General features: G+C 49.9%; 2 protein-coding genes across 9 annotated transcripts in view; one reads left to right on the forward strand and one right to left on the reverse strand.

Annotated features, from left to right (window-relative positions):
- LOC144892561 (uncharacterized) overlaps positions 1–21,478 on the reverse strand; it is a 1,012,844-nt gene that overhangs the window by 892,198 nt on the left and 99,168 nt on the right. The gene's annotated exons all lie outside the window — the stretch shown is intronic.
- The window catches only part of PTPRD (protein tyrosine phosphatase receptor type D), a 502,851-nt gene that overhangs the window by 240,793 nt on the left and 240,580 nt on the right, over positions 1–21,478 (forward strand). For all 8 annotated transcript variants that reach the window (XM_078779585.1, XM_068121669.2, XM_068121656.2 and 5 more), the window contains exon 5: positions 16,479–16,667. In XM_078779585.1, coding sequence (XP_078635711.1) covers positions 16,479–16,667 — 189 coding nt within the window. The remainder of the gene's footprint in view (positions 1–16,478; positions 16,668–21,478) is intronic.

Here is a 21,478-nt window from a genome sequence, read left to right on the forward strand (position 1 = left end):
CACTCCCCTCCTAAACTCCCCCCTTGCCCCTCCCCTCCTAAACTCCCCCCTTGCCCCTCCCCTCCAAATGTCCCCCCTTGGCCCTCCCCTCCTAAACTCCCCCCTTGCCCCTCCCCTCCTAAACTCCCCCCTTGCCCTTTCCCTCCTAAACTCCCCCCTTGCCCCTCCCATTCAAAACTCTCCCCCAACCCCTCCCCTTCAAATCTCCCCCCCAACCATCCCTCCCAAATTCTCCCTCCTCCCAACCTCCTTCTCAAAGCTGCCTCCTCCCAACTTCGTCTCCCTTCTATGTCATACCTCCACTTCCCCCAACCTTCTACTTTCCTCTGCCCCCCCTCAAACAACCCCTCACTGTGCCTCATCCCATCACCATCAAACCTTTCGTCCTCCTCATCCTTCCCTTTCTTGTAACTCTTCTGTAATCTCTGACACACTATCAACTGCTCTTCCTACCTCCCCCTCTCACCCTTCGTCTGACCCTACCCCTCCCCTCCCCTGGCCTGCACCCGATGCTCCCCCTCTCTCCTCATTAACGGTATGGACCTCAAACATCCGGGGCCTTCGCTCAAACCTGATTGATCTCTCCATTCAGGTTGCTTCTGACAATCCAGACTTGATCTGCTTCACAGAAACTTTCCTCCTTCAAGATGTCTCTGATTCCTTAATATCTCTTCCTGGTTACTCCCTCCTCCGGTACGATAGACCTGAGCCTCGTCCTGGTGGTGGGGTTGCTATCTTTATCAAAAACTCTCTTCCTCACTCTCCCTGCACTGCCCTCTCTCCACCCCACCCCCAGGAGTACCTCTGGCTACGGCTTCCTCTCCGCTCCCACCTTTTGTTCATATGTGTTCTGTACCGTCCTTCAAACAGTGATGACTCCATTTACATTTCGCTGTCGGACAACATGGACCAACTTCTATCAACTCATCCAAACTCTCTCTTCCTCATATGTGGCGACTTCAACTGTCATCATGCCAGCTGGCTGGGTGTGGGTTCATCTCTCACCAGCCATGGCACCTCAGCAAAGGACTTCTGCGACTCATTGGGACTGACACAATCTGTCAATTTCCCGACCCGGATCTCAGTCAATGGAGTATCTTCTCTTCTGGACTTGGGTATGACTAACTTCCCTGCAAACGTCTGCTGCTCTTCTTCTGCTCCAATCGGTTCTTCTGATCATGTGCTTGTTAAAGTGGACATCTCTGTGGCCATTCTCAGAGAGCCTCCTCAGCGCCGACGAGTCTGGCATTTCACTCAGGCCGACTGGCACGGTCTGCAAGCAGCCATCAATCATCTGGACTGGTCTCCCATCTCTACTGCCTCTGACATCAATTCTTCCTGGGAATTCTTCCAAAGCAAACTGCTCTCTCTCATGCACAGATTTATCCCATCTCGTCTTCAGTTGTCTTACCCTTCCTCCCGTCCATGGTACACTGAATCTTGTGCTGAGGCAGTTGCCCTGAAACAACTTGCCTTTGCCTCTTGGAAGGCAAATCCAACTGAAGGCAATCTCAGTTCCTTCCACCAAGCTCGAAACAAGTGTGTGTCTACCCTCAGGAGTGCCAGGAAGCACTATCTCTCCACACTCAAGATTGAACTCTCAAACCTGTCTCCTTCCTCCAAATCCTGGTGGCGTCTGGTCAAATCCGTTTCTGGTGTTTGTTCCCCCGCCATCCCCTCCCTTACCTCAAATGGCTACACAGTTGACACCGCACGTGACAAAGCCGAATGCCTCAACTCTGTGTTTGCCTCAAAATCTTGTGTCCCAAACCCATCTCTCTCTGTTCCCACCTTTCCCAGTCGAACCCAACTGCTCCTGGACTCTGTGTCCTTCTCTCCTGACAAGGAGGATAAGTTTTTATCAAACCTCGACTCTGATTCTGCAACTGGACCAGATGGCATCAGCCCACGGGTCCTAAAATCCTGCTCTACCGCTCTATCTCACCCTCTCTCTGTTCTTTTCACCCTCTCTTTTGCTCAAGGTCATCTGCCAGCATCTTGGAAATCAGCAAACATTACCGCTTTACACAAAAAGGTGCAAAAACAGATCCTTACAACTACAGACCAATCAGCCTGCTTCCAATTGTCAGCAAAGTCATGGAATCCATCATTGCTTCGGATATAAAATCCTTCCTCTTCTCCAATGGCTTGATCTCTGATCATCAATTTGGATTCAGAACAGGTCATTCTACTCTGGACATGTTGCTTCTGCTGTCTCAACAATGGATGGAGGTCCTCAATGCCAAACAGGAAATCAGAGCTGTCTCACTTGACATATCACGTGCCTTCGATACGGTCTGGCACCCAGCTCTGCTCACCAAACTCCCCTCCTATGGTATTCATGGAAATCTCCACTCATGGCTTGCAGACTTCCTCTCTGGTCGTAGGCAACGTGTGGCCATGAATGGATTTCTCTCATCTCCCCTCCCTGTTCTGGCTGGAGTTCCCCAAGGTAGTGTTCTGCGCCCTGTGCTATTTCTGGTCTTCATCAATGATCTCTCTGACTCTCTGGAAAATCCTCTCTATGTCTTTGCTGATGACTCCACTATCTGCCGCTCCATTCCTCATCCCTCAGATCGGCAGTCTGCAGCCTCCTCACTCTCTGCAGACCTGGACAAAATCACAGACTGGTCAAACAAGTGGAACATGTCTTGCAATCCTGACAAATCTCACACTCTTACAATGTCTCTCCGAAAGGACCGACTGGAAAACCCTCCCATCTACTTTCTCAACAATCCTCTCCAAGAAGTTCTGTCGCTCAAGCTTTTGGGTCTCACTATCTGCCATGATCTTTCTTGGGAAAACCACATTTCCAAGCTGGCCTCCAAAGCCAGTCGCCGACTGGGCATCCACCGTCGTGCGAAGTCCTTCCTTGGCACACCTGAGCTCCTCACCACATACAAGGCTTTCATCCGCAGCTCAATGGAATACTGTTCCCCCCTCTGGGCTGGTGCTCCTGCCTCACACCTAGCTCGGCTTCATGCTGTTGAGGCCAAAGCTTTCAGAATCATTGGAATCTCCTGCGATGAAGTCAACTCCGAGGGCCTTTCACTCACTCACCGCAGGCAGGTTGGTGGTCTTTCTGTCTTCTTCCGACTCCTCTCAGGCCTTGCTCCCCCAGCTCTCTCTGTGCTCTGTCCCCCCAATATTCCTTCAGGTCGCACAAGATCTGCCTGCAACCCTCTTATGGTTAAACTGCCAAAATCTAGGCTCTCTGCTCACCTTCACTCTTTCATTCCCCCTTTCTCCTGCCTCTAGAACAAACTCCCCCACTCCTTTGAATCCCACTCCTCCCTCTCGGTCTTTAAAACAGCTGTTCACCACCATCTCTTATCTTCCCCCATCCAAAACCTTTATCTTTTCTACCCCCGGTAATTCACCCCAGAGTCCTTGCAGTGTTCATATGTTTTATACCTCTCCCACCTCTCCCCAAGTCCTCCCGATGTCCCTGCTCTCAAATGTTGTGTTTGTGTCCTTCCCCCTCTCTCCCCATCTTGTCTGCCACTCCCCTTGTTTTTTGTGTTTTGTGTGTCGGTTTGACTTTTTGTGTGATTAATGTTAGCTCTTTCACGAGCCACGATCTTGTATACAAAAAATAAATAAATAAAATCTCCCCCCTACCATAATCCTGGCTTGTTTTGGTTTCGTCGACATTTTGTATGATTTCTTATATATATTTTTTTATATTTTTAAATTTTGGGTTGCGTGCAATGGGTCAGACACAAAGTAACGAGGGGAAGACAAAGAAGTATAATTTGGCAATTTAGCGATCTCCCGATGTGGTACTTTAGCAATGTATTCTGGCGTCTTTGTAAGCTTGAGTAGTTCTGAAAAGGCTCAAGAATGAAAGGTATGGCTTTTAAAAGGCTTATATCCACACTCTATGTGATCTTCTCATCATATCACTTAATACACACTTCGATGATGTGGCCATTTTTTTTCAAAATCATCCCTCTATATGGAGTACTTCCTTACTCCATCATGATGATGTCCATCTGGCCAAGAACTCTGCTCTGCATATACAGTACCCATGCATCACCATCATGTTCCCTCCAAATGATCCAGATAGCCATTAAATTAGGCAGTTAGTAAGGCAAAAATAATTCTTCAGATCTCTTTATTGCTTTGTCGTGCCTTGGGACGATTGTTGGCTTTATAGATCAAGCATCGTCTTATCTATTCAACTGATGTTGCTGATGATATTCTCACTGACAGTAAGGAGCATTGGGAATGTGCAACAATAAGCTGCAGTTAGTTGATATTAGCCTAAAGTGAAGGACAATAAATAACTACTTAATATTGTCACCAATTTGTTTCTCAGTCGTTTGAATATGTAAAATGCTCATAACATTGGAACTTCATCTTGACAATGAAAAGTGAGTCAAACTGTGCTATTGTGTGCAGAAAGTGTCTGATTTGTGTCCGAGTGGTTCGGAGCAGGATTATGCATAAAGGAACATCATGCACAAAGGCACAATCCCATTCACATGCACCATGCCAACACTCTTTGCAAATATGTAGAACAGTGTATCTGAACGTCTGGATGTGTATATTCATGCAAGTCATTGCAGTCTGTACAAATACAATCCATTTTACCTGATCTTACTACATTTCTGAATTGGAAATTTGTCCTTTGATACAAGTTTTGTCTTCAATGAACACTTGTCAATATGTCACATGGACACGTGCCACGTGATGTTTGATCCGTAGGTCATTTCTCATACAAGGGAATAAATTGTTCACAAGAACTACTAATCATACCTACAAATATAAGCTTTACTATACAAGTTACAGGCCAATGGGCAAGATAACAAGAGAAAGAAACATCCTTTTCATGAAGTTCATAATTTCAAGATAAAAGTTAACAAAAAATATCCCACACATGATGGAGGAACAACTTTGCTGAGCAAAGATAAACATGGTGCCTTGAGAGTGTCAAATCGCATCTTTCAACTTGTCCTGCTATCCCATGAATGAATTCAAGACCGATTTATATTGGTCTATAGAACCCTTGTGCTATATATATTCTTGCCCCACATTTCGTTGTTTCATATATATATATTTATATATATATATATATACATATACATATATATATATACATACATACATACATACAGCAATACCCCGGCCTACGTCATTAATTGGTTCCATAAGCCGTGACGTAACTCGGTTTTTGATGTAAACCGGGCGTAATGTCTTAAAAATGCCTTAAAATGAAGACAAACACCGTAAAACTAGAGTAAATAACTGGAGGAGGCTGCAGCTTGACCCTGAATCTTTGCCGCTCCCCGTCGGGAGTCCCTCCGTTGTTTTCTATCGGTCGGGTCTTCTCGAACGGGGTGACCGGCACGGTCATGTGGACCGTGAGCGGGCTTGTGTGCCGAGTCGCCCCGCGGCCCGCTTCACCACAGCGTGCTTTACCCAACGTGTCCGAGCAGTTTCACCGGTGGTCATGTCGTGTCGTCTGTGATGAACGAACGAGCTCAGGGCTCCGTGAACCCGGCCGCCCCGGGGATCGACGCTCGCCTCCTAGTCGTAGACGTGCCCCATCTTTCCTCGAGCGGCCGAAGTTGCGTGCTTCTTTTTTTTTGGACGATGTGATATATGCAGAAACGACGACATACAGGCAGGCATTTGCAAATTCATGCACATGTGCACATGCACACGTCGATCGGTTCATCGACGCCGGATGCCGGCAAGGTGCCCGACGAGGCACCCCGGCTCGAGACTTGACACGGTCGTTCGTTTCACATGGGCCATGGGCCCTGAGGCCTGACCTCATTGCACGGTGATGCACGGTGACGTGACAACACTCTGCACAGTGACGTGACGTGACGTCTGCCACGGACGGTTGTCCGAGCCGGCATCGGCGTCATGTTTCGCCGTTGCCACGTTGCGTTGGTTGTTTTACACAGTAAAGGAATAATCACAAAAATAACAGCGAAAGGCAAAGCAAGCACGCGACCGCAGCACTGGACAAAATGCATATGGCATCGCCTTTGTTTTGAATGAGAACCAGGAGCTACGCGTATGTATAGCGTATGAAATTACAGCGTACGCGTATGGAATTTACTCCAGAAGAGTGGCGTAAAGTCGGATTTGACGTAGGTCGAAATGGCGTAAAACGGGGTATTGCTATATATATATATATATATATATATATATATATATATATATATATATATATATATATATATATATATATAAGGTTTCAATATATATATATACTAGGTTTCAATATCTATATTATAATAGCCGTAGATGATTCTGTCTGTCTGTCTGTTGGGTGTCTGGCTGGGGTGTGGCTTACTCGGTTTGCAGAGTAGCTCCACCCATAGCTCCACCCATTCTGGGAGTGGAGCCCTCATATATATATAGCCCTCATTGAGGTAAAAAATAAAAGTAAAAAGCCTGCTATCGCTTGCCAAGCTAGCCGTTCCCACCCTCCCCCTCCCCTCCCCTCCCCCCTCCCTCCTCTCCCCCCCTCCCCTCCCCCTCCCCCTCCCTCCTTCCCCTCCACTCCCCCCTCCCCCTCCCCCTCCACTCCCCCTCCCCTCCCCCCTCCTCCTCCCCCCTCCCCTCCCCCCTCCTCCCCTCTCCCCTCCCCTCTCCTCCCCCTCTCCTCCCCCTCTCCTCCCCTCCCCCCTCTCCCTCCCCCTCCCCTCCCTCCTCTCCCTCCCCCCTCCCCTCCCTCCTCCCCTCACCCCTCCCCCTCACCTCCCACCTCCCCCCTCCCCCTCCTCTTCTCCCCTCTCCTCCTCCCCTCCCCTCCTCCCCCTCCCTCCTCTTCTACCCTCCCCCCTCTTCTCCCCTCCCCCCTCTTCTCCCCTCCCCACCCCCCTCCCCCCTCCCCCTCCGCCTCCACTACCTCTCCCCTCCCCCCCTCACCTTGCCTACTCCCCTCTCCTCCCCCCCTCCCTCCTCTTCTCCCCTCCTCCTCCCCCTCCCTCCTCTTCTCCCCTCCCCCCTCTTCTCCCCTCTCCTCCCCTCCCCCCCCGTTCCCCTCCCCTCTCCTTCCTCCTCTCCTCCCCACCTCGCCTCCCCTCCCCACCCTCGCCTCCCCTCCCCCCCGTTCCCCTCCCCTCCCATTCCCCCAAAACCCGCCCCCACTCCCCCTCCCCCTCCCCCCTCCCCTCCCCCTCACCTCCCCCTCCCCGTCCCCCCTCCCCTCTCCTCCTCTCCCTCCTCCTCTTCTCCCCTCTCCTCCTCCCCCTCCTCCTCTTCTCCCCTCTCCTCCTCCCCTCCCTCCTCTTCTCCCCTCCCCCCCTCTTCTCCCCTCCCCACCCTCTCCTCCCCTCCTCCCCGTTCCCCTCCCTCCTCCCCATCCTCCTCCCCTCCCTTCCCCCGCCCGGCAATGCCGGGTACTTCCCATGGCCAGCTGTACGTGGGCTGCTCGAGGGTTGGAAAACCAAGCAATCTTTATGTCTTGGCACCAAGTAAGAAAACCAGAAATGTTGTACACCAAGAGGTTTTGAGAAATTGAAAATTGACAAAACGTCATGTAGGAAATGTACTGTGATATTGCTCTAAAATATACATGTTCTTTTCATCATATATTTGTCTTATTCTTATTCAACCCGGGCGAAGCCGGGTACCTCAGCTAGTATATATATATATATGTAGTATATAGATGTGACTGCTAGGTTTCATGGTTTTGGAGTTATGGAGGAGACAGACGGACGGATGGACACTGCCTTTTATTATTATATATATGAGTATGTGGCGGACACAAAAGCCCACTGGCGTGGTGACATCATTCCACGCACCAAGTGGGCGGTGGCCACGTCCGAGGGGTAGGCGTGGCCTCATGGTATACACCGGGCGCCCAGCCCGGAGCGGTACAGTGTTACAGTGTAGTCTTACAATAAAGACGTTTGTTTGTTACCGCTTGTCCGCTTCCTCCTTGTTCACAAGCAGCGCGCGTAACGCCGCGCTTTACTGGTGACCCCTCGACGTTGGATCTGCCGTAGCGATCCTTCCGAACACGACGCCATTGCAATGGCCAACGACAAGTCCATGGCGATTAAACTTCCCGAATTTTGGGAGGCCCAGGCCGAGGTCTGGTTCGTTCAAGCCGAAGCCCAATTTCAGCTTCGGCGCCTCACCGATGACAACCTGCGCTACTGCCATGTCGTCGCCTCCCTCGGGCCCGGCACGTCCGCTCGAGTTGTGTCCGTCCTTCGCCACCCACCGGACGGCCACAAGTACGAGGCGCTCAAGCGGCTACTCCTAGCCACGTTCAGCCTCAAGGACGACGCACGGGCCGACCGCCTCCTGGATCTCCCCGAGCTCGGTGAGACGTGCCCGTCGGTCCGTATGGACCATATGCTGTCACTGTTGGGCGACGAAGCCCCCGGTTCGCTATTCCGGGCGCTTTTCTCGTCGCCAACTTCCAGCGCAGGTTCGCCTCGCGTTGGCCGGGACCGGGCTAACGGCCGGGACCGGGCTAACGGAACCCCGGCAATTGGCGGCCGAGGCGGACAAGTACTTTGCCGCTTCGGACACGCGGGCGAGCGTTGGCGTGGCCGTCGCGGCCTCCGACGCTGCTGCTGTTGTCCCACAGCATCATCTTCTACAGCACGCTGAGTTTCAGCAGCATGCTGATACGCACCTCGTGAACGCCGCCACGCCCCGCCCACCGCCGCGGCGAAAACCGCCACCGCGGGGAAACCCGTCGACTCCACCGGCCTGGCGGAGCCAGCCGCGCTCCTCCGGCTCCACCGCCTGGTGCTGGTTCCACGCCAAGTTCGGCCACGAAGCTCGCAGTGTCATCCGCCGTGCTCCTTCGACGGGTCGGGAAACGCCCGGGCCGGCGCTCCATTGTGGCGATGAGCGCCGGCCGTTCGAGCAGCCTGCTGTTCATAACGGACACCTTCTCCGGGCGCCGTTACCTGTGCGACACGGGAGCACAGGTGAGTGTCATTCCCCGGCCGCACGTCAGACAAGCACGCCGCGGGTGGGGGCCCCGCGCTGCTTGCCGCGAACGGGACGCCCATCCGTCACGTACGGAAAAACGCTGCCTCTCCCTGCGGTTTGGAGTGGGCAGGTTTTCCGATGGACGTTCGTCACCGCCGACGTGCCCATGGGCACTGCTTGGCGCGGACTTCCTGTGCGCTAATGGGGCTCCTGGTCGACGTCAAGCGCAGACGGCTTGTCCAGGCCGAGACGTTCAGCTCGCTCGCATGTGCGTTGCCCAGCTCAACGAGCGGCTTGCCAAGCGGCTTGCCGAACGATTCGGTTCCGGCCACGTTGGTCTGTACGCTTCCGGCAGCGGACGCATTCAACCCGCCTCCTCGCCGGCTTCCCGGCCCTCACGCGGCCCACCTTCTCGGCGGGGGCCGTCAAGCACGGGGTGGCCCATCACATCCCCACCGTCGGGCCACCGGTCTAACGCCCGGGCACGCCGCCTCGAGCCGACGAAGCTGGCGGTGGCAAAAGCGGAGTTCGCTACCCTGGAGCGACTCGGCATCGTTCGGCGCTCAGAGAGCGCTTGGGCGTCGCCGCTGCACATCGTGCCGAAGCCCGGCGGGGGATGGCGACCGTGCGGGGACTATCGCCGTCTCAATGACGCCACGACTCCCGACCGCTACCCCGTCCCCCACATTCAGGACTTTTCCGCCCGTTTGGCGGGCAGGTCCTTCTTCTCGAAGGTGGACCTCATACGCGGCTACCATCAGGTCCCCGTCAGGCCGGAGGACGTCCCGAAGACGGCGGTCATCACGCCATTCGGACTCTTCGAGTTCCTGCGCATGCCCTTCGGTCTGAAGAATGCGGCTCAGGCGTTCCAGCGACTGATGGACAGCGTCATGCGCGACTTGGATTTTGTCTACGTCTACCTGGACGATATCCTCGTCGCCAGCGCGTCCCGCGAAGAGCACCTACGCCACCTCCGCACGCTCTTCGAACGCCTGGGCCAGCATGGCCTGATTGTGAACCCCGCAAAGTGCCGGTTCGGCGCCGCCACAATCGATTTTCTGGGGCACCGTGTCACCAGGCACGGAGCCGTCCCCCTGCCGGCCAAGGTGGAGGCGGTGAAGGGGTTTCCGCGCCCCCCGCACGATCAGAGGGCTGCAGGAGTTCCTGGGCATGGTGAACTTTTACCATCGGTTCCTGCCCCGTATCGCCCAGCTCCTGCGCCCCCTGCACGAAGCTCTCCGAGGTAAGCCGGGCAAAGGCGACGTTACCTGGACCGAGCAGATGGACACGGCGTTCACGGGCGCGAAGCTCGCCTTGGCTAACGCCACCATGCTCGCGCACCCGGCGCCCGATGCACCGATCGCCCTCACCACCGATGCCTCGGACTACGCGGTGGGCGCGGTGCACGAGCAATGGGTGCGTGGAGCTTGGCAACCGCTGGCGTTCTTTAGCCGGCAGCTTCGCCCGCCCGAACGCCGTTACAGTACCTTCGACCGCGAGTTGCTCGGACTTCACTTGGCGGTCAGGCACTTCCGCCATCTGCTCGAGGGCCGGGCGTTCACTGCCTTCGTCGACCACAAGCCGCTGATCTTCGCGATGGGCAAGGTCACCGAGCCGTGGTCGGCCCGGCAGCAGCGTCACCTCTCGGCCGTGTCCGAGTACACGACGGACATCCAGCACGTCGCGGGGAAGGACAACCCGGTGGCGGATTGCCTTTCCCGGGCCGTCGCCCACGCAGTCCACCTCGGCATCGACTATGCCCGGATGGCAGCGGACCAGGCCGCTGACCCCGACGTCCAGGCCTTGCGGACCGCCGTCACGGGCCTCCGCGTCACCGAGGTGCCGTTCGACGGCGCGGGCGCGGCCCTCTTGTGCGACGTCTCCCTCGGGCGTCCTCGCCCCATTGTGCCCGCGGGCTGGCAGCGCCAGGTGTTTGACGCCATCCACGGCCTGTCCCACCCGGGCGCGAGGGCCTCCCAAAGGCTGATCGCCGACAAGTTCGTCTGGCATGGCCTCCGGAAGGCCGTCCGCGGCTGGGCCAGGACATGCCTCGCGTGCCAGCGCGCCAAGGTGCACCGGCACACCCAGGCCCCGTTGGCCCCGTTCACGGTGCCGGAACGCCGGTTTGACCACGTCCACGTGGACCTGGTGGGACCTCTGCCCCCCTCGCGGGGTTTCACCCACGTCCTCACCATGGTGGACCGCACCACCCGGTGGCCGGAGGCCGTGCCCTTGGCGTCGACAACGGCGGCCGATGTCGCGCAGGCTTTCATCGCCACCTGGGTCGCCCGGTTCGGCGCCCCCTCAGACATCTCATCCGACCGCGGCCCCCAGTTCACCTCGGAGCTCTGGGGGGCGGTTGCGCAGGGGCTCGGGGTCCGGCTGCACCGAACCACGGCCTACCACCCCCAGGCTAACGGCCTGTGTGAGCGATTTCACCGCTCATTGAAGGCCGCGCTCCGGGCCACCCTCCGCGACGGCGGCTGGGTCGACAGGCTCCCCTGGGTCCTGCTGGGCCTCCGGACGGCGCCCAAGGAGGACCTGCGCGCATCCGCGGCGGAGTTGGTCTTCGGGCAACCGCTGCGGGTGCCGGGCGAGTTCCTCCCCGACTCCACGGCACCATGGTCCGCGGCACAGCAGCGCTCCGCTCTGCAGGAGACCGCCCAGAGGTTCGCCCCGGTGCCAACGGCATGCCACGGGCACCCACCGACGCACGTCGCCCCGGAGCTTCGCACGGCGGAGTACGTCTTCGTCCGCCACGATGCCCATCGGACACCACTGCGGCCCCCGTACGACGGGCCTTTCCGCGTGCTGGAGACCGGGGCGAAGCACTTCACCCTGGACATCGGCGGTACTCCTGACCGCGTTTCGGTAGACCGCCTCAAGCCGGCCCACCTCGATGTGGACCATCCACCGCCAGTGGCCCGACCCCCACGTCGGGGCCGCCCTCCTGCGGGCGGACCCCCGGCACCGCCCAGCTCCGCCGCCACGCCGCCCCCCGATCCTGCACCCATCCCAGGAGCAGCCAGGGGCATCCCACCTGGCATCCCTGCACCCCGGTCGCCGCCGATCGCTAGGGGGCGCTTCGGCCGGGTCATTCGTCGGCCCCGCAAACTGGCCCTCCAGGTGCGCGGGAATTCTGGGGGGGCGCGTGTGGCGGACACAAAAGCCCACTGGCGTGGTGACATCATTCCACGCACCAAGTGGGCGGTGGCCACGTCCGAGGGGTAGGCGTGGCCTCATGGTATACACCGGGCGCCCAGCCCGGAGCGGTACAGTGTTACAGTGTAGTCTTACAATAAAGACGTTTGTTTGTTACCGCTTGTCCGCTTCCTCCTTGTTCACAAGCAGCGCGCGTAACGCCGCGCTTTAAGTATATATATATATTGTATAAAAGAAACTGCAAACATGCATGTTCTTTTAAAATGACTGTGAAGAACATATAACAACAATAATTTCATGTACAGCACACTCCATTGGAGTGTCAGCATCTTTCCTTATTCTCACCCCCATTTGGTGCATTGACACTTACGGAAATGTTTTTTTTGTAACAATTAAATAATAGAGCACACACCATTGAGCATCATGAGTCAGTCATTGGTTGTATTTGTTCAAATGCATTTGTTCGTTGCTTCCTATTGTCAATGTAATTAATGTAAAAGTACACTGATGTCTTACGTCTTTGTCCTGCACGTAGAAGTGTTTTATCTACGAGCTGCACGATGAGACAATTAGATCAATACACGGAACATTAACTTTAATGCAGTAGGAGGCCATTTGTTCTGTCATACCTGCTCCACATCAAAACCACATTAATCAAAGCTATCAGTGTAAATCACATCACTGCACATGTATACAATCACCCATCCAAACCTAAGCTATTTAGCAGTCAGATAACATCCATGTACAATGTTTAAAAAAAAAAAAACAGTTTCCTAAGTATCAATTTTTCGTGTTGAATTGCCTCCAATTAACAAAAGTAAATGCATGTTCTTGATGCTAACTCTACACACAACAAAGCAAGCATACGTGTTCACGCATACTCTTCAATTGAAGCAAGATATTCTTATTAGGTGATATAAATATATCTGATTGTCTATTTCCCTATTTTTGGGCACAGCATTATAGTTGTTTTTCTACCTCCCCTCAAGCGCTCATTGCTGTAGGTCACACTACACTACCCTGAGGATGTCACACTGTGCACTGTTTTGCAGCATTCATCACTGGCATGGCGCCATTGCACCAAATGAGTGGGAAGGTGTTGCAGAAAAGATTGGATCTGGGAGAGAAATGATACAAACGTTAGAGGAAAGGAGAAAGGATGAAAGATATATCACATGGAGGATACAATAAACTGGCTTTAACGCTGCTTCATCGTTGCTAAAGTTGATCACCCTAATTTTGCACCACAGGCACAGCATTAGTGTAATAAGGCACATCAATGAACTAGTCTCTTTAATCAAGTTTTACAGTTTCCTGGGTTCAAAAAGATTATTCAACAGCTTTTGTGTTTTATTAAATAAATGAAACACTATGGATGTGAAATGTTTTGTCTTGAAGCTGTCTACCCTGGGTTTGAATCTCGGCCCAGCTATAAGCTGTCATCCTGGTGTGGAACAGGCATGGTGATTCATCGACGTGTGTGCCGTTCCTCGGACGGATGTTAAATTGGCATCCTGCCTGCTGGCATTAGTTGGCGGCCATTAAATATCCCACGGTGTCCTACATGAAGAGTATGTGAGCTATTGCCGGCACCATGGCCAAATTCCAAATTCCTGCCCTAACGCATGCTGCTGGGATGGCATTGGCAAGCCTTGCGAAGTAACTGTTTCGGCAGCACCGATGCTCTGTCACAGAGTATGCTACATCAGTATCACACAATGTGAAATATAATGGACTTCATGAACGATTATTGCTGATTATGGAAGTGGGTGTAAAGAAAAGGTGTTCTGATCAAGTGTGTCTGAGGACCATTTATCATGAAGTTGCTCGACTTCCTATGTATGGATGGCATGGACACTCCATTGGTTTATACAACACAAATCCTCAAAAAAATTCAACAAGATACAAACTTATAAACCTATAAAGTACCTACCACTTGTATGTGGGGGATTTTACATCCAATAACATTCATTAAACTTTAAGACAGCATAGATGAACTACAAAACTGGCCGAATCAAAATAGCCTGTTATGATAATTATTCTTATTTTCAGACAGCCGAACTCAAAATTGGATTAAGGCCAAGACTTGGTTTAAACAGGAATCTACTACATTCTATAGTGGGAAGGTCCGTGACTTCTCTGAATTTTCATAACTTAAAATAATTCCATGAAGAGTTGGCATAACTGATGGGAAGAGGCATCAGAATGGGAAGAGGAATGGAGGGGGGGGGGGGGAGTGGGGAGGGAAGGTGGAGGGGGGGGGGGGAGGGGAGGGGAGGTATGGGAGGGTAGGGGGGGAGGAGGTGTGTGGGATCACGTCTGCCAATCAATCGCGGTGACACAATTCCCCGAGGCCATGGTGACACAGTTGCCCGCAGTTAACCACACCTAAATGCGTAGCTACAACAGAACTCCATGGAGCGTAGGCATTAATATCTCCGATACAAGAGAACGATGCTTCATATCACAAGTTGTGAAGCTCCACTGAAGGATTATTTCAAGATAACTCAAGGTGTTCACAAATGAGCTGCACAAAGAATGCAAAACATCACAGAGCATGACTCGTATCACTGCTGCAGCAGCAAAGCTGTATGCTCCAAAAACTATTTAAACAATAATTGTATACACAGTCAAAATTCAAAGAATCATGTTGGGATGGTTTCACATGATCATTTCTTACGACAATCCCTACCTTGTTTATAAACTTATTGCCATACCGCCACGACATCCTTTTACATTAAAAAAAAAAAACATGTTTTTAGTATTACTTGTTTGCATTAACCTTTTGCTGAAAAGTGTTGTTTTTATAAATGCTTGTTTTTTTATGTTCTATTGGCCATAAGTTTTCTTTTTCTTTACATGCAAACTTGGATAAAGCAAAACAGTGTTCTAAAAGTGGCCAGCTGATTAAACTTTCATTAATAGAGTGCATCATTAAAAACACCTGATATTTTCTTCAAATCCTATGTATGTGGGCTTTGAACTGAGAATCCCTGCTTCGAAGCTTCCCTTTCTTTGAAGAAGGGCTTCCGCCTTGATACATCACACATCAATTCACCTTTTTTCTCATCGCCTTTAGTATGCCACTCTCAACATTTGATTGAGAAAATGTGTTGTCCTTATTTGTTTACAGACACACACTGCGACTCTATAGTCCTTATCAAGACTAGTTCCGTCTCATCCTGAAGGGGATGCGAGACAATAAATGCATTGCCCCTGTCTGTGTTTTTCCCGTCCATATATTTTCACTTTAAAAAAGGTTTTCTCTGCGACTGATTGTCCAGTCGATTCGAAACTTTAAACAGACGAGTGACTTCTTATGGAGAATAATTATTGCTAACTCTGATGTCATAGGTCACATGGTATGGCAGCCATATTGGATTAAAGGAAAAGATTTGGACAAAACTTTCTCCGAAACTGCTCAACTAAAAAAATTGAAACTTGGCATATGTCATCAACTCCCATGGGGTGTTTTAGGGTGATGATGATGATGTCATCACTGAAGTGGTATTCCAGCTATAATTAGTTAAATTGAAATCCTTATCTGAAAAATCTTAAACTTCATATATCTGATCTATGACCCTATGTGAGTGAAGTATTTAATTTATGACGTTTGTAACCCATGCCCAGAAACAATGTAACATAATAGGGTGCATGTATGATATGGGTATATGGGCCATAATAGTCACGTGCGTGTTCATGTAACGATGATATTTTTGTTCAGAATGAATGCGTGAGGCGAGACTATGCACTCTACGACTACTGTTCTAGTTTTCCATTGTGTTTTAAATATAAGGTTTACACTTCCTACCCTGTCTGGTTTCCAGTTGACATAGTTTCCAGTTGAAAAAAATAGCAATGATCAAAGACTTTCAAGGAGGAGCTTAAATCACATACAGGAAAATTACGTATTTTCCTTGCAAGAACATTACAATATAGTGGACCAAACAATATATTATCAGGTATTTGTACCTGAGACATCAGCATAATGAAGCATTTGCTCAGATGGGATTGCCAAACAAGCCAACCCAAACGAAGAATAACAATATCACAATGTTGTTTATGAAATACAATTGATACTGATGCTCCAGAAATGTATTCAACATTCTCCGCTCACATAAAGCTTACTTTCCTGCATATTGCTTCAAATGAACATTTCATTATCTGCAACTTCCTTTAGTTTGATCAAGCTCTAAGGCTTCGATTCTTAACCTATTTCAGTTGTTGTTGCTGTTGTCATTGTTAGTTGTTTTGCTTTAATGTTAGAATTTCCTCGTATAAAAATAAAGCATTTGAAGTTACTTTGCTCTTATATTCTGCATCTACCACTATCTCCTCATTAACAGTCTCTTTGTCATATACCCTTCCCACATATCCTTTCACTTGGATATCTACAGACGACCAGCTGCCAGCCGGGTTTCCTCGTATTCACATGCCTCCACAACTCAAGGTAGTTGAGCGAACACGCCCAGCAAACATGATGTGTGGTGCAAGTGGCAACCCTGACCCCACCATTGTATGGTACAAGGACTTCCTGCCCGTGGACGTGGTCAAAGTGGGAGATCGTGTCAAGCAGATGCGCAATGGTGAGGGGGTGGGGCTTTTTGTTATTACGCACACATTTCCAATACCTTTAAGAAATTTCTTAGAGAGATAACTGACGTTTTTGACAATAAAAGTACGGAATCTGAAGCGTTTCAAAACAAGTTATAACTCATTTAATGAGTTACTCGTTGGTCCATTTAACTAAATTTTCATTAGCCTTCACGACCTTGTAGCATACCTGCCTGCTGTAATGTTTTAGCATTAGCTTGCCTTTCACCAAGCCTAGATGTGTTTGCGTCAGGGCGGGGATTATACATCTATATAATAATACCGTAAGGACTCGACTTTGTTATCCCTTTTACGCCGCACCCAGTGACCCGATGCCCACGGCACTAATGGATTTACGATCTACGAATGGCGCTCTTTGTTTATCACGTACAGACATACTCGAAAAATCTGAATTAGCCGACGTTGGGGCCCAAAAGCATCCGATTAACTGCCGATACGACGCCATCTTACGACGCCATCGTATTGGCGTCTGCTGGGCGAAGGCGAAGCAAGCCATCCGCTGATTGGACAGTCGAGTGGTGTGAACCAAATGGTCTTTTTATTCCCTTGAACATTTTAAATTAGGATATATAAGGAAACGTCTTTATCGTCATTTTAATAAAGTTAAATGGAGTGACGTTGCGATACTCGGGGTGCGTTGCATAAATCCTCATAACTCAGAGAGGTGTAGCAGGTGGTGAGACGTAAGGAAGCTTAAAGATAACGAGCTGAAAACAGACGAACGATATGTCAATCTCTTTCTACACCGAACGGAAATAAAAGTATGAGAGCGGGAAGGCATGGCCTGAGCACTTCGAACAGAGAGGACTGATTGGGCTTAACTTAAAGAGAAAAAATTGGAGCTTAACGGAAAAAGAAGATCCCATGAGCGCTCCCCTATGCCATCCATAATGGTACACTCTTCCATACACCACATCCTCCCTTCCGTGGATGTTCCACGGGTTTCGGCTAGTTGTTATTATTATGGCCAAATTATACTACTATTATTATTGTTGTTGATATTATTAGTATTAATTAATATGTGCTTTATTCATTATTTTGTTATTTATTTTGTAATTTGAATGCCATACCGTGGAAGGACCTATTAAACTGCTCTATACCCCTTCACATTGCCTGGTGTTAGCTTAGCGGTTAGGGTGCTGGCTTGGGATCCTAGGATCCTGGGTTCGAATCCCGGTCAAATCGCTGAATTAACACCAGGGGGGTTGACTCAGCCTGTCATCCTTCTGAGGTCGGCAAATTGAGTACCAGTTCACAAGTAATTCCCTGTGTGTCACAAGAGGTGACAACATGGTTGGCGGCAGGAAGGGCATCCGGCCATAAAACATTTCTTCAAAAAGGGGACAAAGGTGCCTGAAAAAGGCCAACCCCTGCTCTGTGGGGGAAAAACGGCCTCTAAAGGTCTTCTTATACACCTTCACATGGTGTGCGTTTATATCATGGGAATTCTTCCAGATTATTTGTTGTTAATTAGCGTAATACACTCAGGAGGTCATGACGATCATTTTGGAGTGTCACATTCCACATCAGAAAGCTCCGGTAGAACTCTGAAAAAACATGCCTCACACACAAGTCATCCATTGAGATTAGATTATCTCTTTTTTAACTTCCCTTTAAGTAGGTGAAACCTGGTCTTTTTTTTCACTATTTCATATTGCTTGCTTCATTATAAGAAAGTTCTCTCAAATGGTAGCAGACTTAGATCAAAAGAATTGGAGCCAGCTTCATAAAGCAACGAATCTGTATATGGTGAATCACAGCTGTTATGGTACATAATTTTGCTCCATTATTTATTACATATGAAACCTAATTGAAAAACAAGTATTCAGTTCACAAAGCTTTTAATTATTTCATAAGGACATCACAATTGCGCAAAGCAATGAAGAGTAGAAAAGCGGGAGGGCCGACGGGAGTTGTGGGAGATATGTTGAAGGCAGCGGGAAATTGGGGTGTGAAGAGAATGGCAGAGATCTGTAATCTGGTGGTGAAAGAAGGCCGCATTCCAGTGGATTGGGAACTGAGTACCCTCGTCCCTCTATACAAGGGGAAAGGTGACCCTCTGGACTGTAGCTCGTATTGAGCGATAAAGTTATTGGAGCATAGAATGAAGGTATTGGAAAGGGTGTTGGAGAGGAGGATAAGGAAGAAAGTGAAGATTGACGAAATTCAGTTTGGATTTATGCCAGGAGGAGGAACGACAGACGCGCTTTTTATTGTGAGGCAGTTGCAGGAGAAGTACATGGAGAAGAGGAATAAGTTGTTTCTTGGGTTTGTTGATCTGGAGAAAGCATTTGATCGGGTTCCATGTGAAGTAGTGACATGGGCATTGAGGAAGTTAGGAGTGGAGGAATAGTTGATCAGAGTAGTGATGGCAATGTACAAAAGAGCGCGCACAGCTGTAAGGACGAAGGATGGGAACAGTGGTGAGTTTGAGGTGAAGGTGGGAGTGCATCGGGGGTCGCTACTAAGTCCACTACTATTTGTAGCTGTGATGGAGGTGCTGGTTCGGAACGTAAAGGAGGGTTTACCGTGGGAGTTTTTGTATGCAGATGATCTGGTGTGGATTGCAGAAAGGGTGTATGGAGATGGACTGAAGGAGAAGATGAACAAGTGGAAGGAATGTATGGAGACAAAAGGTCTGAAGGTGAATATCGGAAAAACGAAGGTGATGGCAAGTGGTAAAGCATGTGGTGAGGTGGAAAGAACTGGGGAGTGGCCGTGTGCTGTGTGCAGGAAGGGTGTCGGAGTGAATTCCATTCAATGTACAATGTGCGCTGAGTGGGTTCATCAAAAATGTAGTGGTTTGAGAGGGTCATTAACCCGTATGGCAGCTACATTCAAGTGTAAGGTGTGCACAGAGGGAGCTGCAGATGGAGGAAATGTTGAGTTGGATCTTGGAGACGGCGTGAAGCTGGAAGGTGTGAAAACATTTTGTTACCTTGGAGACATGCTGAATGGAGAAGGTGGATCAGACTCGGCAACGGTTGCTCGAGTGAGATGTGCATGGAAGAAGTTTCGGGAACTGAATGGCGTGCTGACGGGGAGGGGAGTGTCGTTGAAGCTGAAGGGAAAGGTGTATGCTGCATGGGTGAAAAGTGTTATGATTTATGGGAGCAAGACATGGGTAATGAACGTAGAGCAGCAACGAAGGCTGTAAAGGGTGGAAATGCGAATGGTTCGGTGGATGTGTGGAGTATCGTTGAGAGAGAGGAAGACAAATGATGAATTGCGAAAGATGATGGGAATAGAGCCTGTGATGGATGCTGTGAAGAGAAACAGTTTGAGATGGTTTGGTCATGTGTTGAGGAAGGATGAAAGTGACTGGTTGAGAAGAGTGATGGAAATGAATGTAGAAGGAAGTAGAGTTCGGGGATGACCGAGAAAGACTTGGCTAAAGATGGTCGAAGAAGATATGGGGGCAAGGGGGTTAACAAGGAGAGATGCAGAAAATAGGGCAAAATGGAGAAGATTGTCATGGGGACTGCAAGGCTAACCCCCGCTCTTGCAGGGAAAATGGCCTTAATATGCCTGTTGTTGTTTGTTGTATAAGGACATCACAATGCAGCAAAAGCCGATTCCCTTTGGGTCCCTAATTAACAAAACTTCTTATCCTATACTTTCCAACATTAACAACACAGAGAAGCAGGGACATCCTTTGTGATTCTGGTTCCCTGGGCAATTAAAGTCAAGCATGGGGGCCCTCACACCCTCTTTATTCCCACCCAACCCACTCTGAACAAGAATAACATGCCCAATTTTTACAATTTTTGTCTCTTCAACAATGCACGTAGTTTGTGATTTGACTTTTCCTTTATTCTTCAATATTCACCATTCTCCAATATTCTCCCGGTGTGTACCCCGGTTTAGAATAGGTACACCGTTTCCCTGCGCATCGTAAGAGGCGACTAAGGGTTTGGCGTCAGGAAGGGCATCCGGCCATAAAAACATTGCCTCAAAAAGGGAACCATGATTGTCATGGGGCCCGCAAGGCTAACCCCCACTCTCGTGGGGAAAATGGCCTTATAACGATCATTCATTCATATTCATTCATTCATTCATTTCATTCATTCACCAAAACAATACAGAAAATGTAGAGCTATAATTATTGATAAAAAAAAGAAAATTAGTATATCGGAATGTAATGACTAGATTCGTTATGACATCTCATTGTGAGTGCCTTGTATTGGGCTCGAAAAACAACATGCTCTAGCTATAACTAGGAAAAAATTAGGTTAGTAAGGTAGAAATGTTTTTACCTGTTAGCCCCGATGTTACCGCTGCTGCTGCCGGTGCTGCCCCATTCATTCTCGGTTTTACTTTTGAAGGCATTAGTGCCTTTTTGTAAACTTTCATGTAATTTCTTCTGATAAGAGCAATCGGTTGATAAATAAGAGATGGGTAGGGATCCAAAGTTTCAGTGGTTAACCCCTTTGGAAGCCCCCATGATCCGAAATCGAAAAATCGAAGCCTGAGCAATTATGTGGGCCATCAAGTAGAAGGGCTGTTTTGAGTTTCAGAGCACTCCGTTGGTAAATATAGGATGAGTAGGGATCCAAAGGTTGGGGGTTAACCCCCCCTGGGAGCCCGCATGATCAAAAATCAAGAGATTGAAGCCCGAGTGATTGTGTGAGACACTGTCTCTTGTATTCATGTGTCAAGTTTCAGAACAATCAACCAGGTGATAAGGGAGCAGTAGAAAAAATAGCAAAAAAGTTAATGGACGGACGACCGGACGGACAGACATCCAGATATCACTACCCATTTTTAAGCACATCTTTTCGAT

Source organism: Myxine glutinosa, chromosome 1 (assembly GCF_964187855.1).
Source record: "Myxine glutinosa chromosome 1, kmMyxGlut1.1, whole genome shotgun sequence".
Lineage (NCBI taxonomy): Eukaryota > Metazoa > Chordata > Myxini > Myxiniformes > Myxinidae > Myxine > Myxine glutinosa.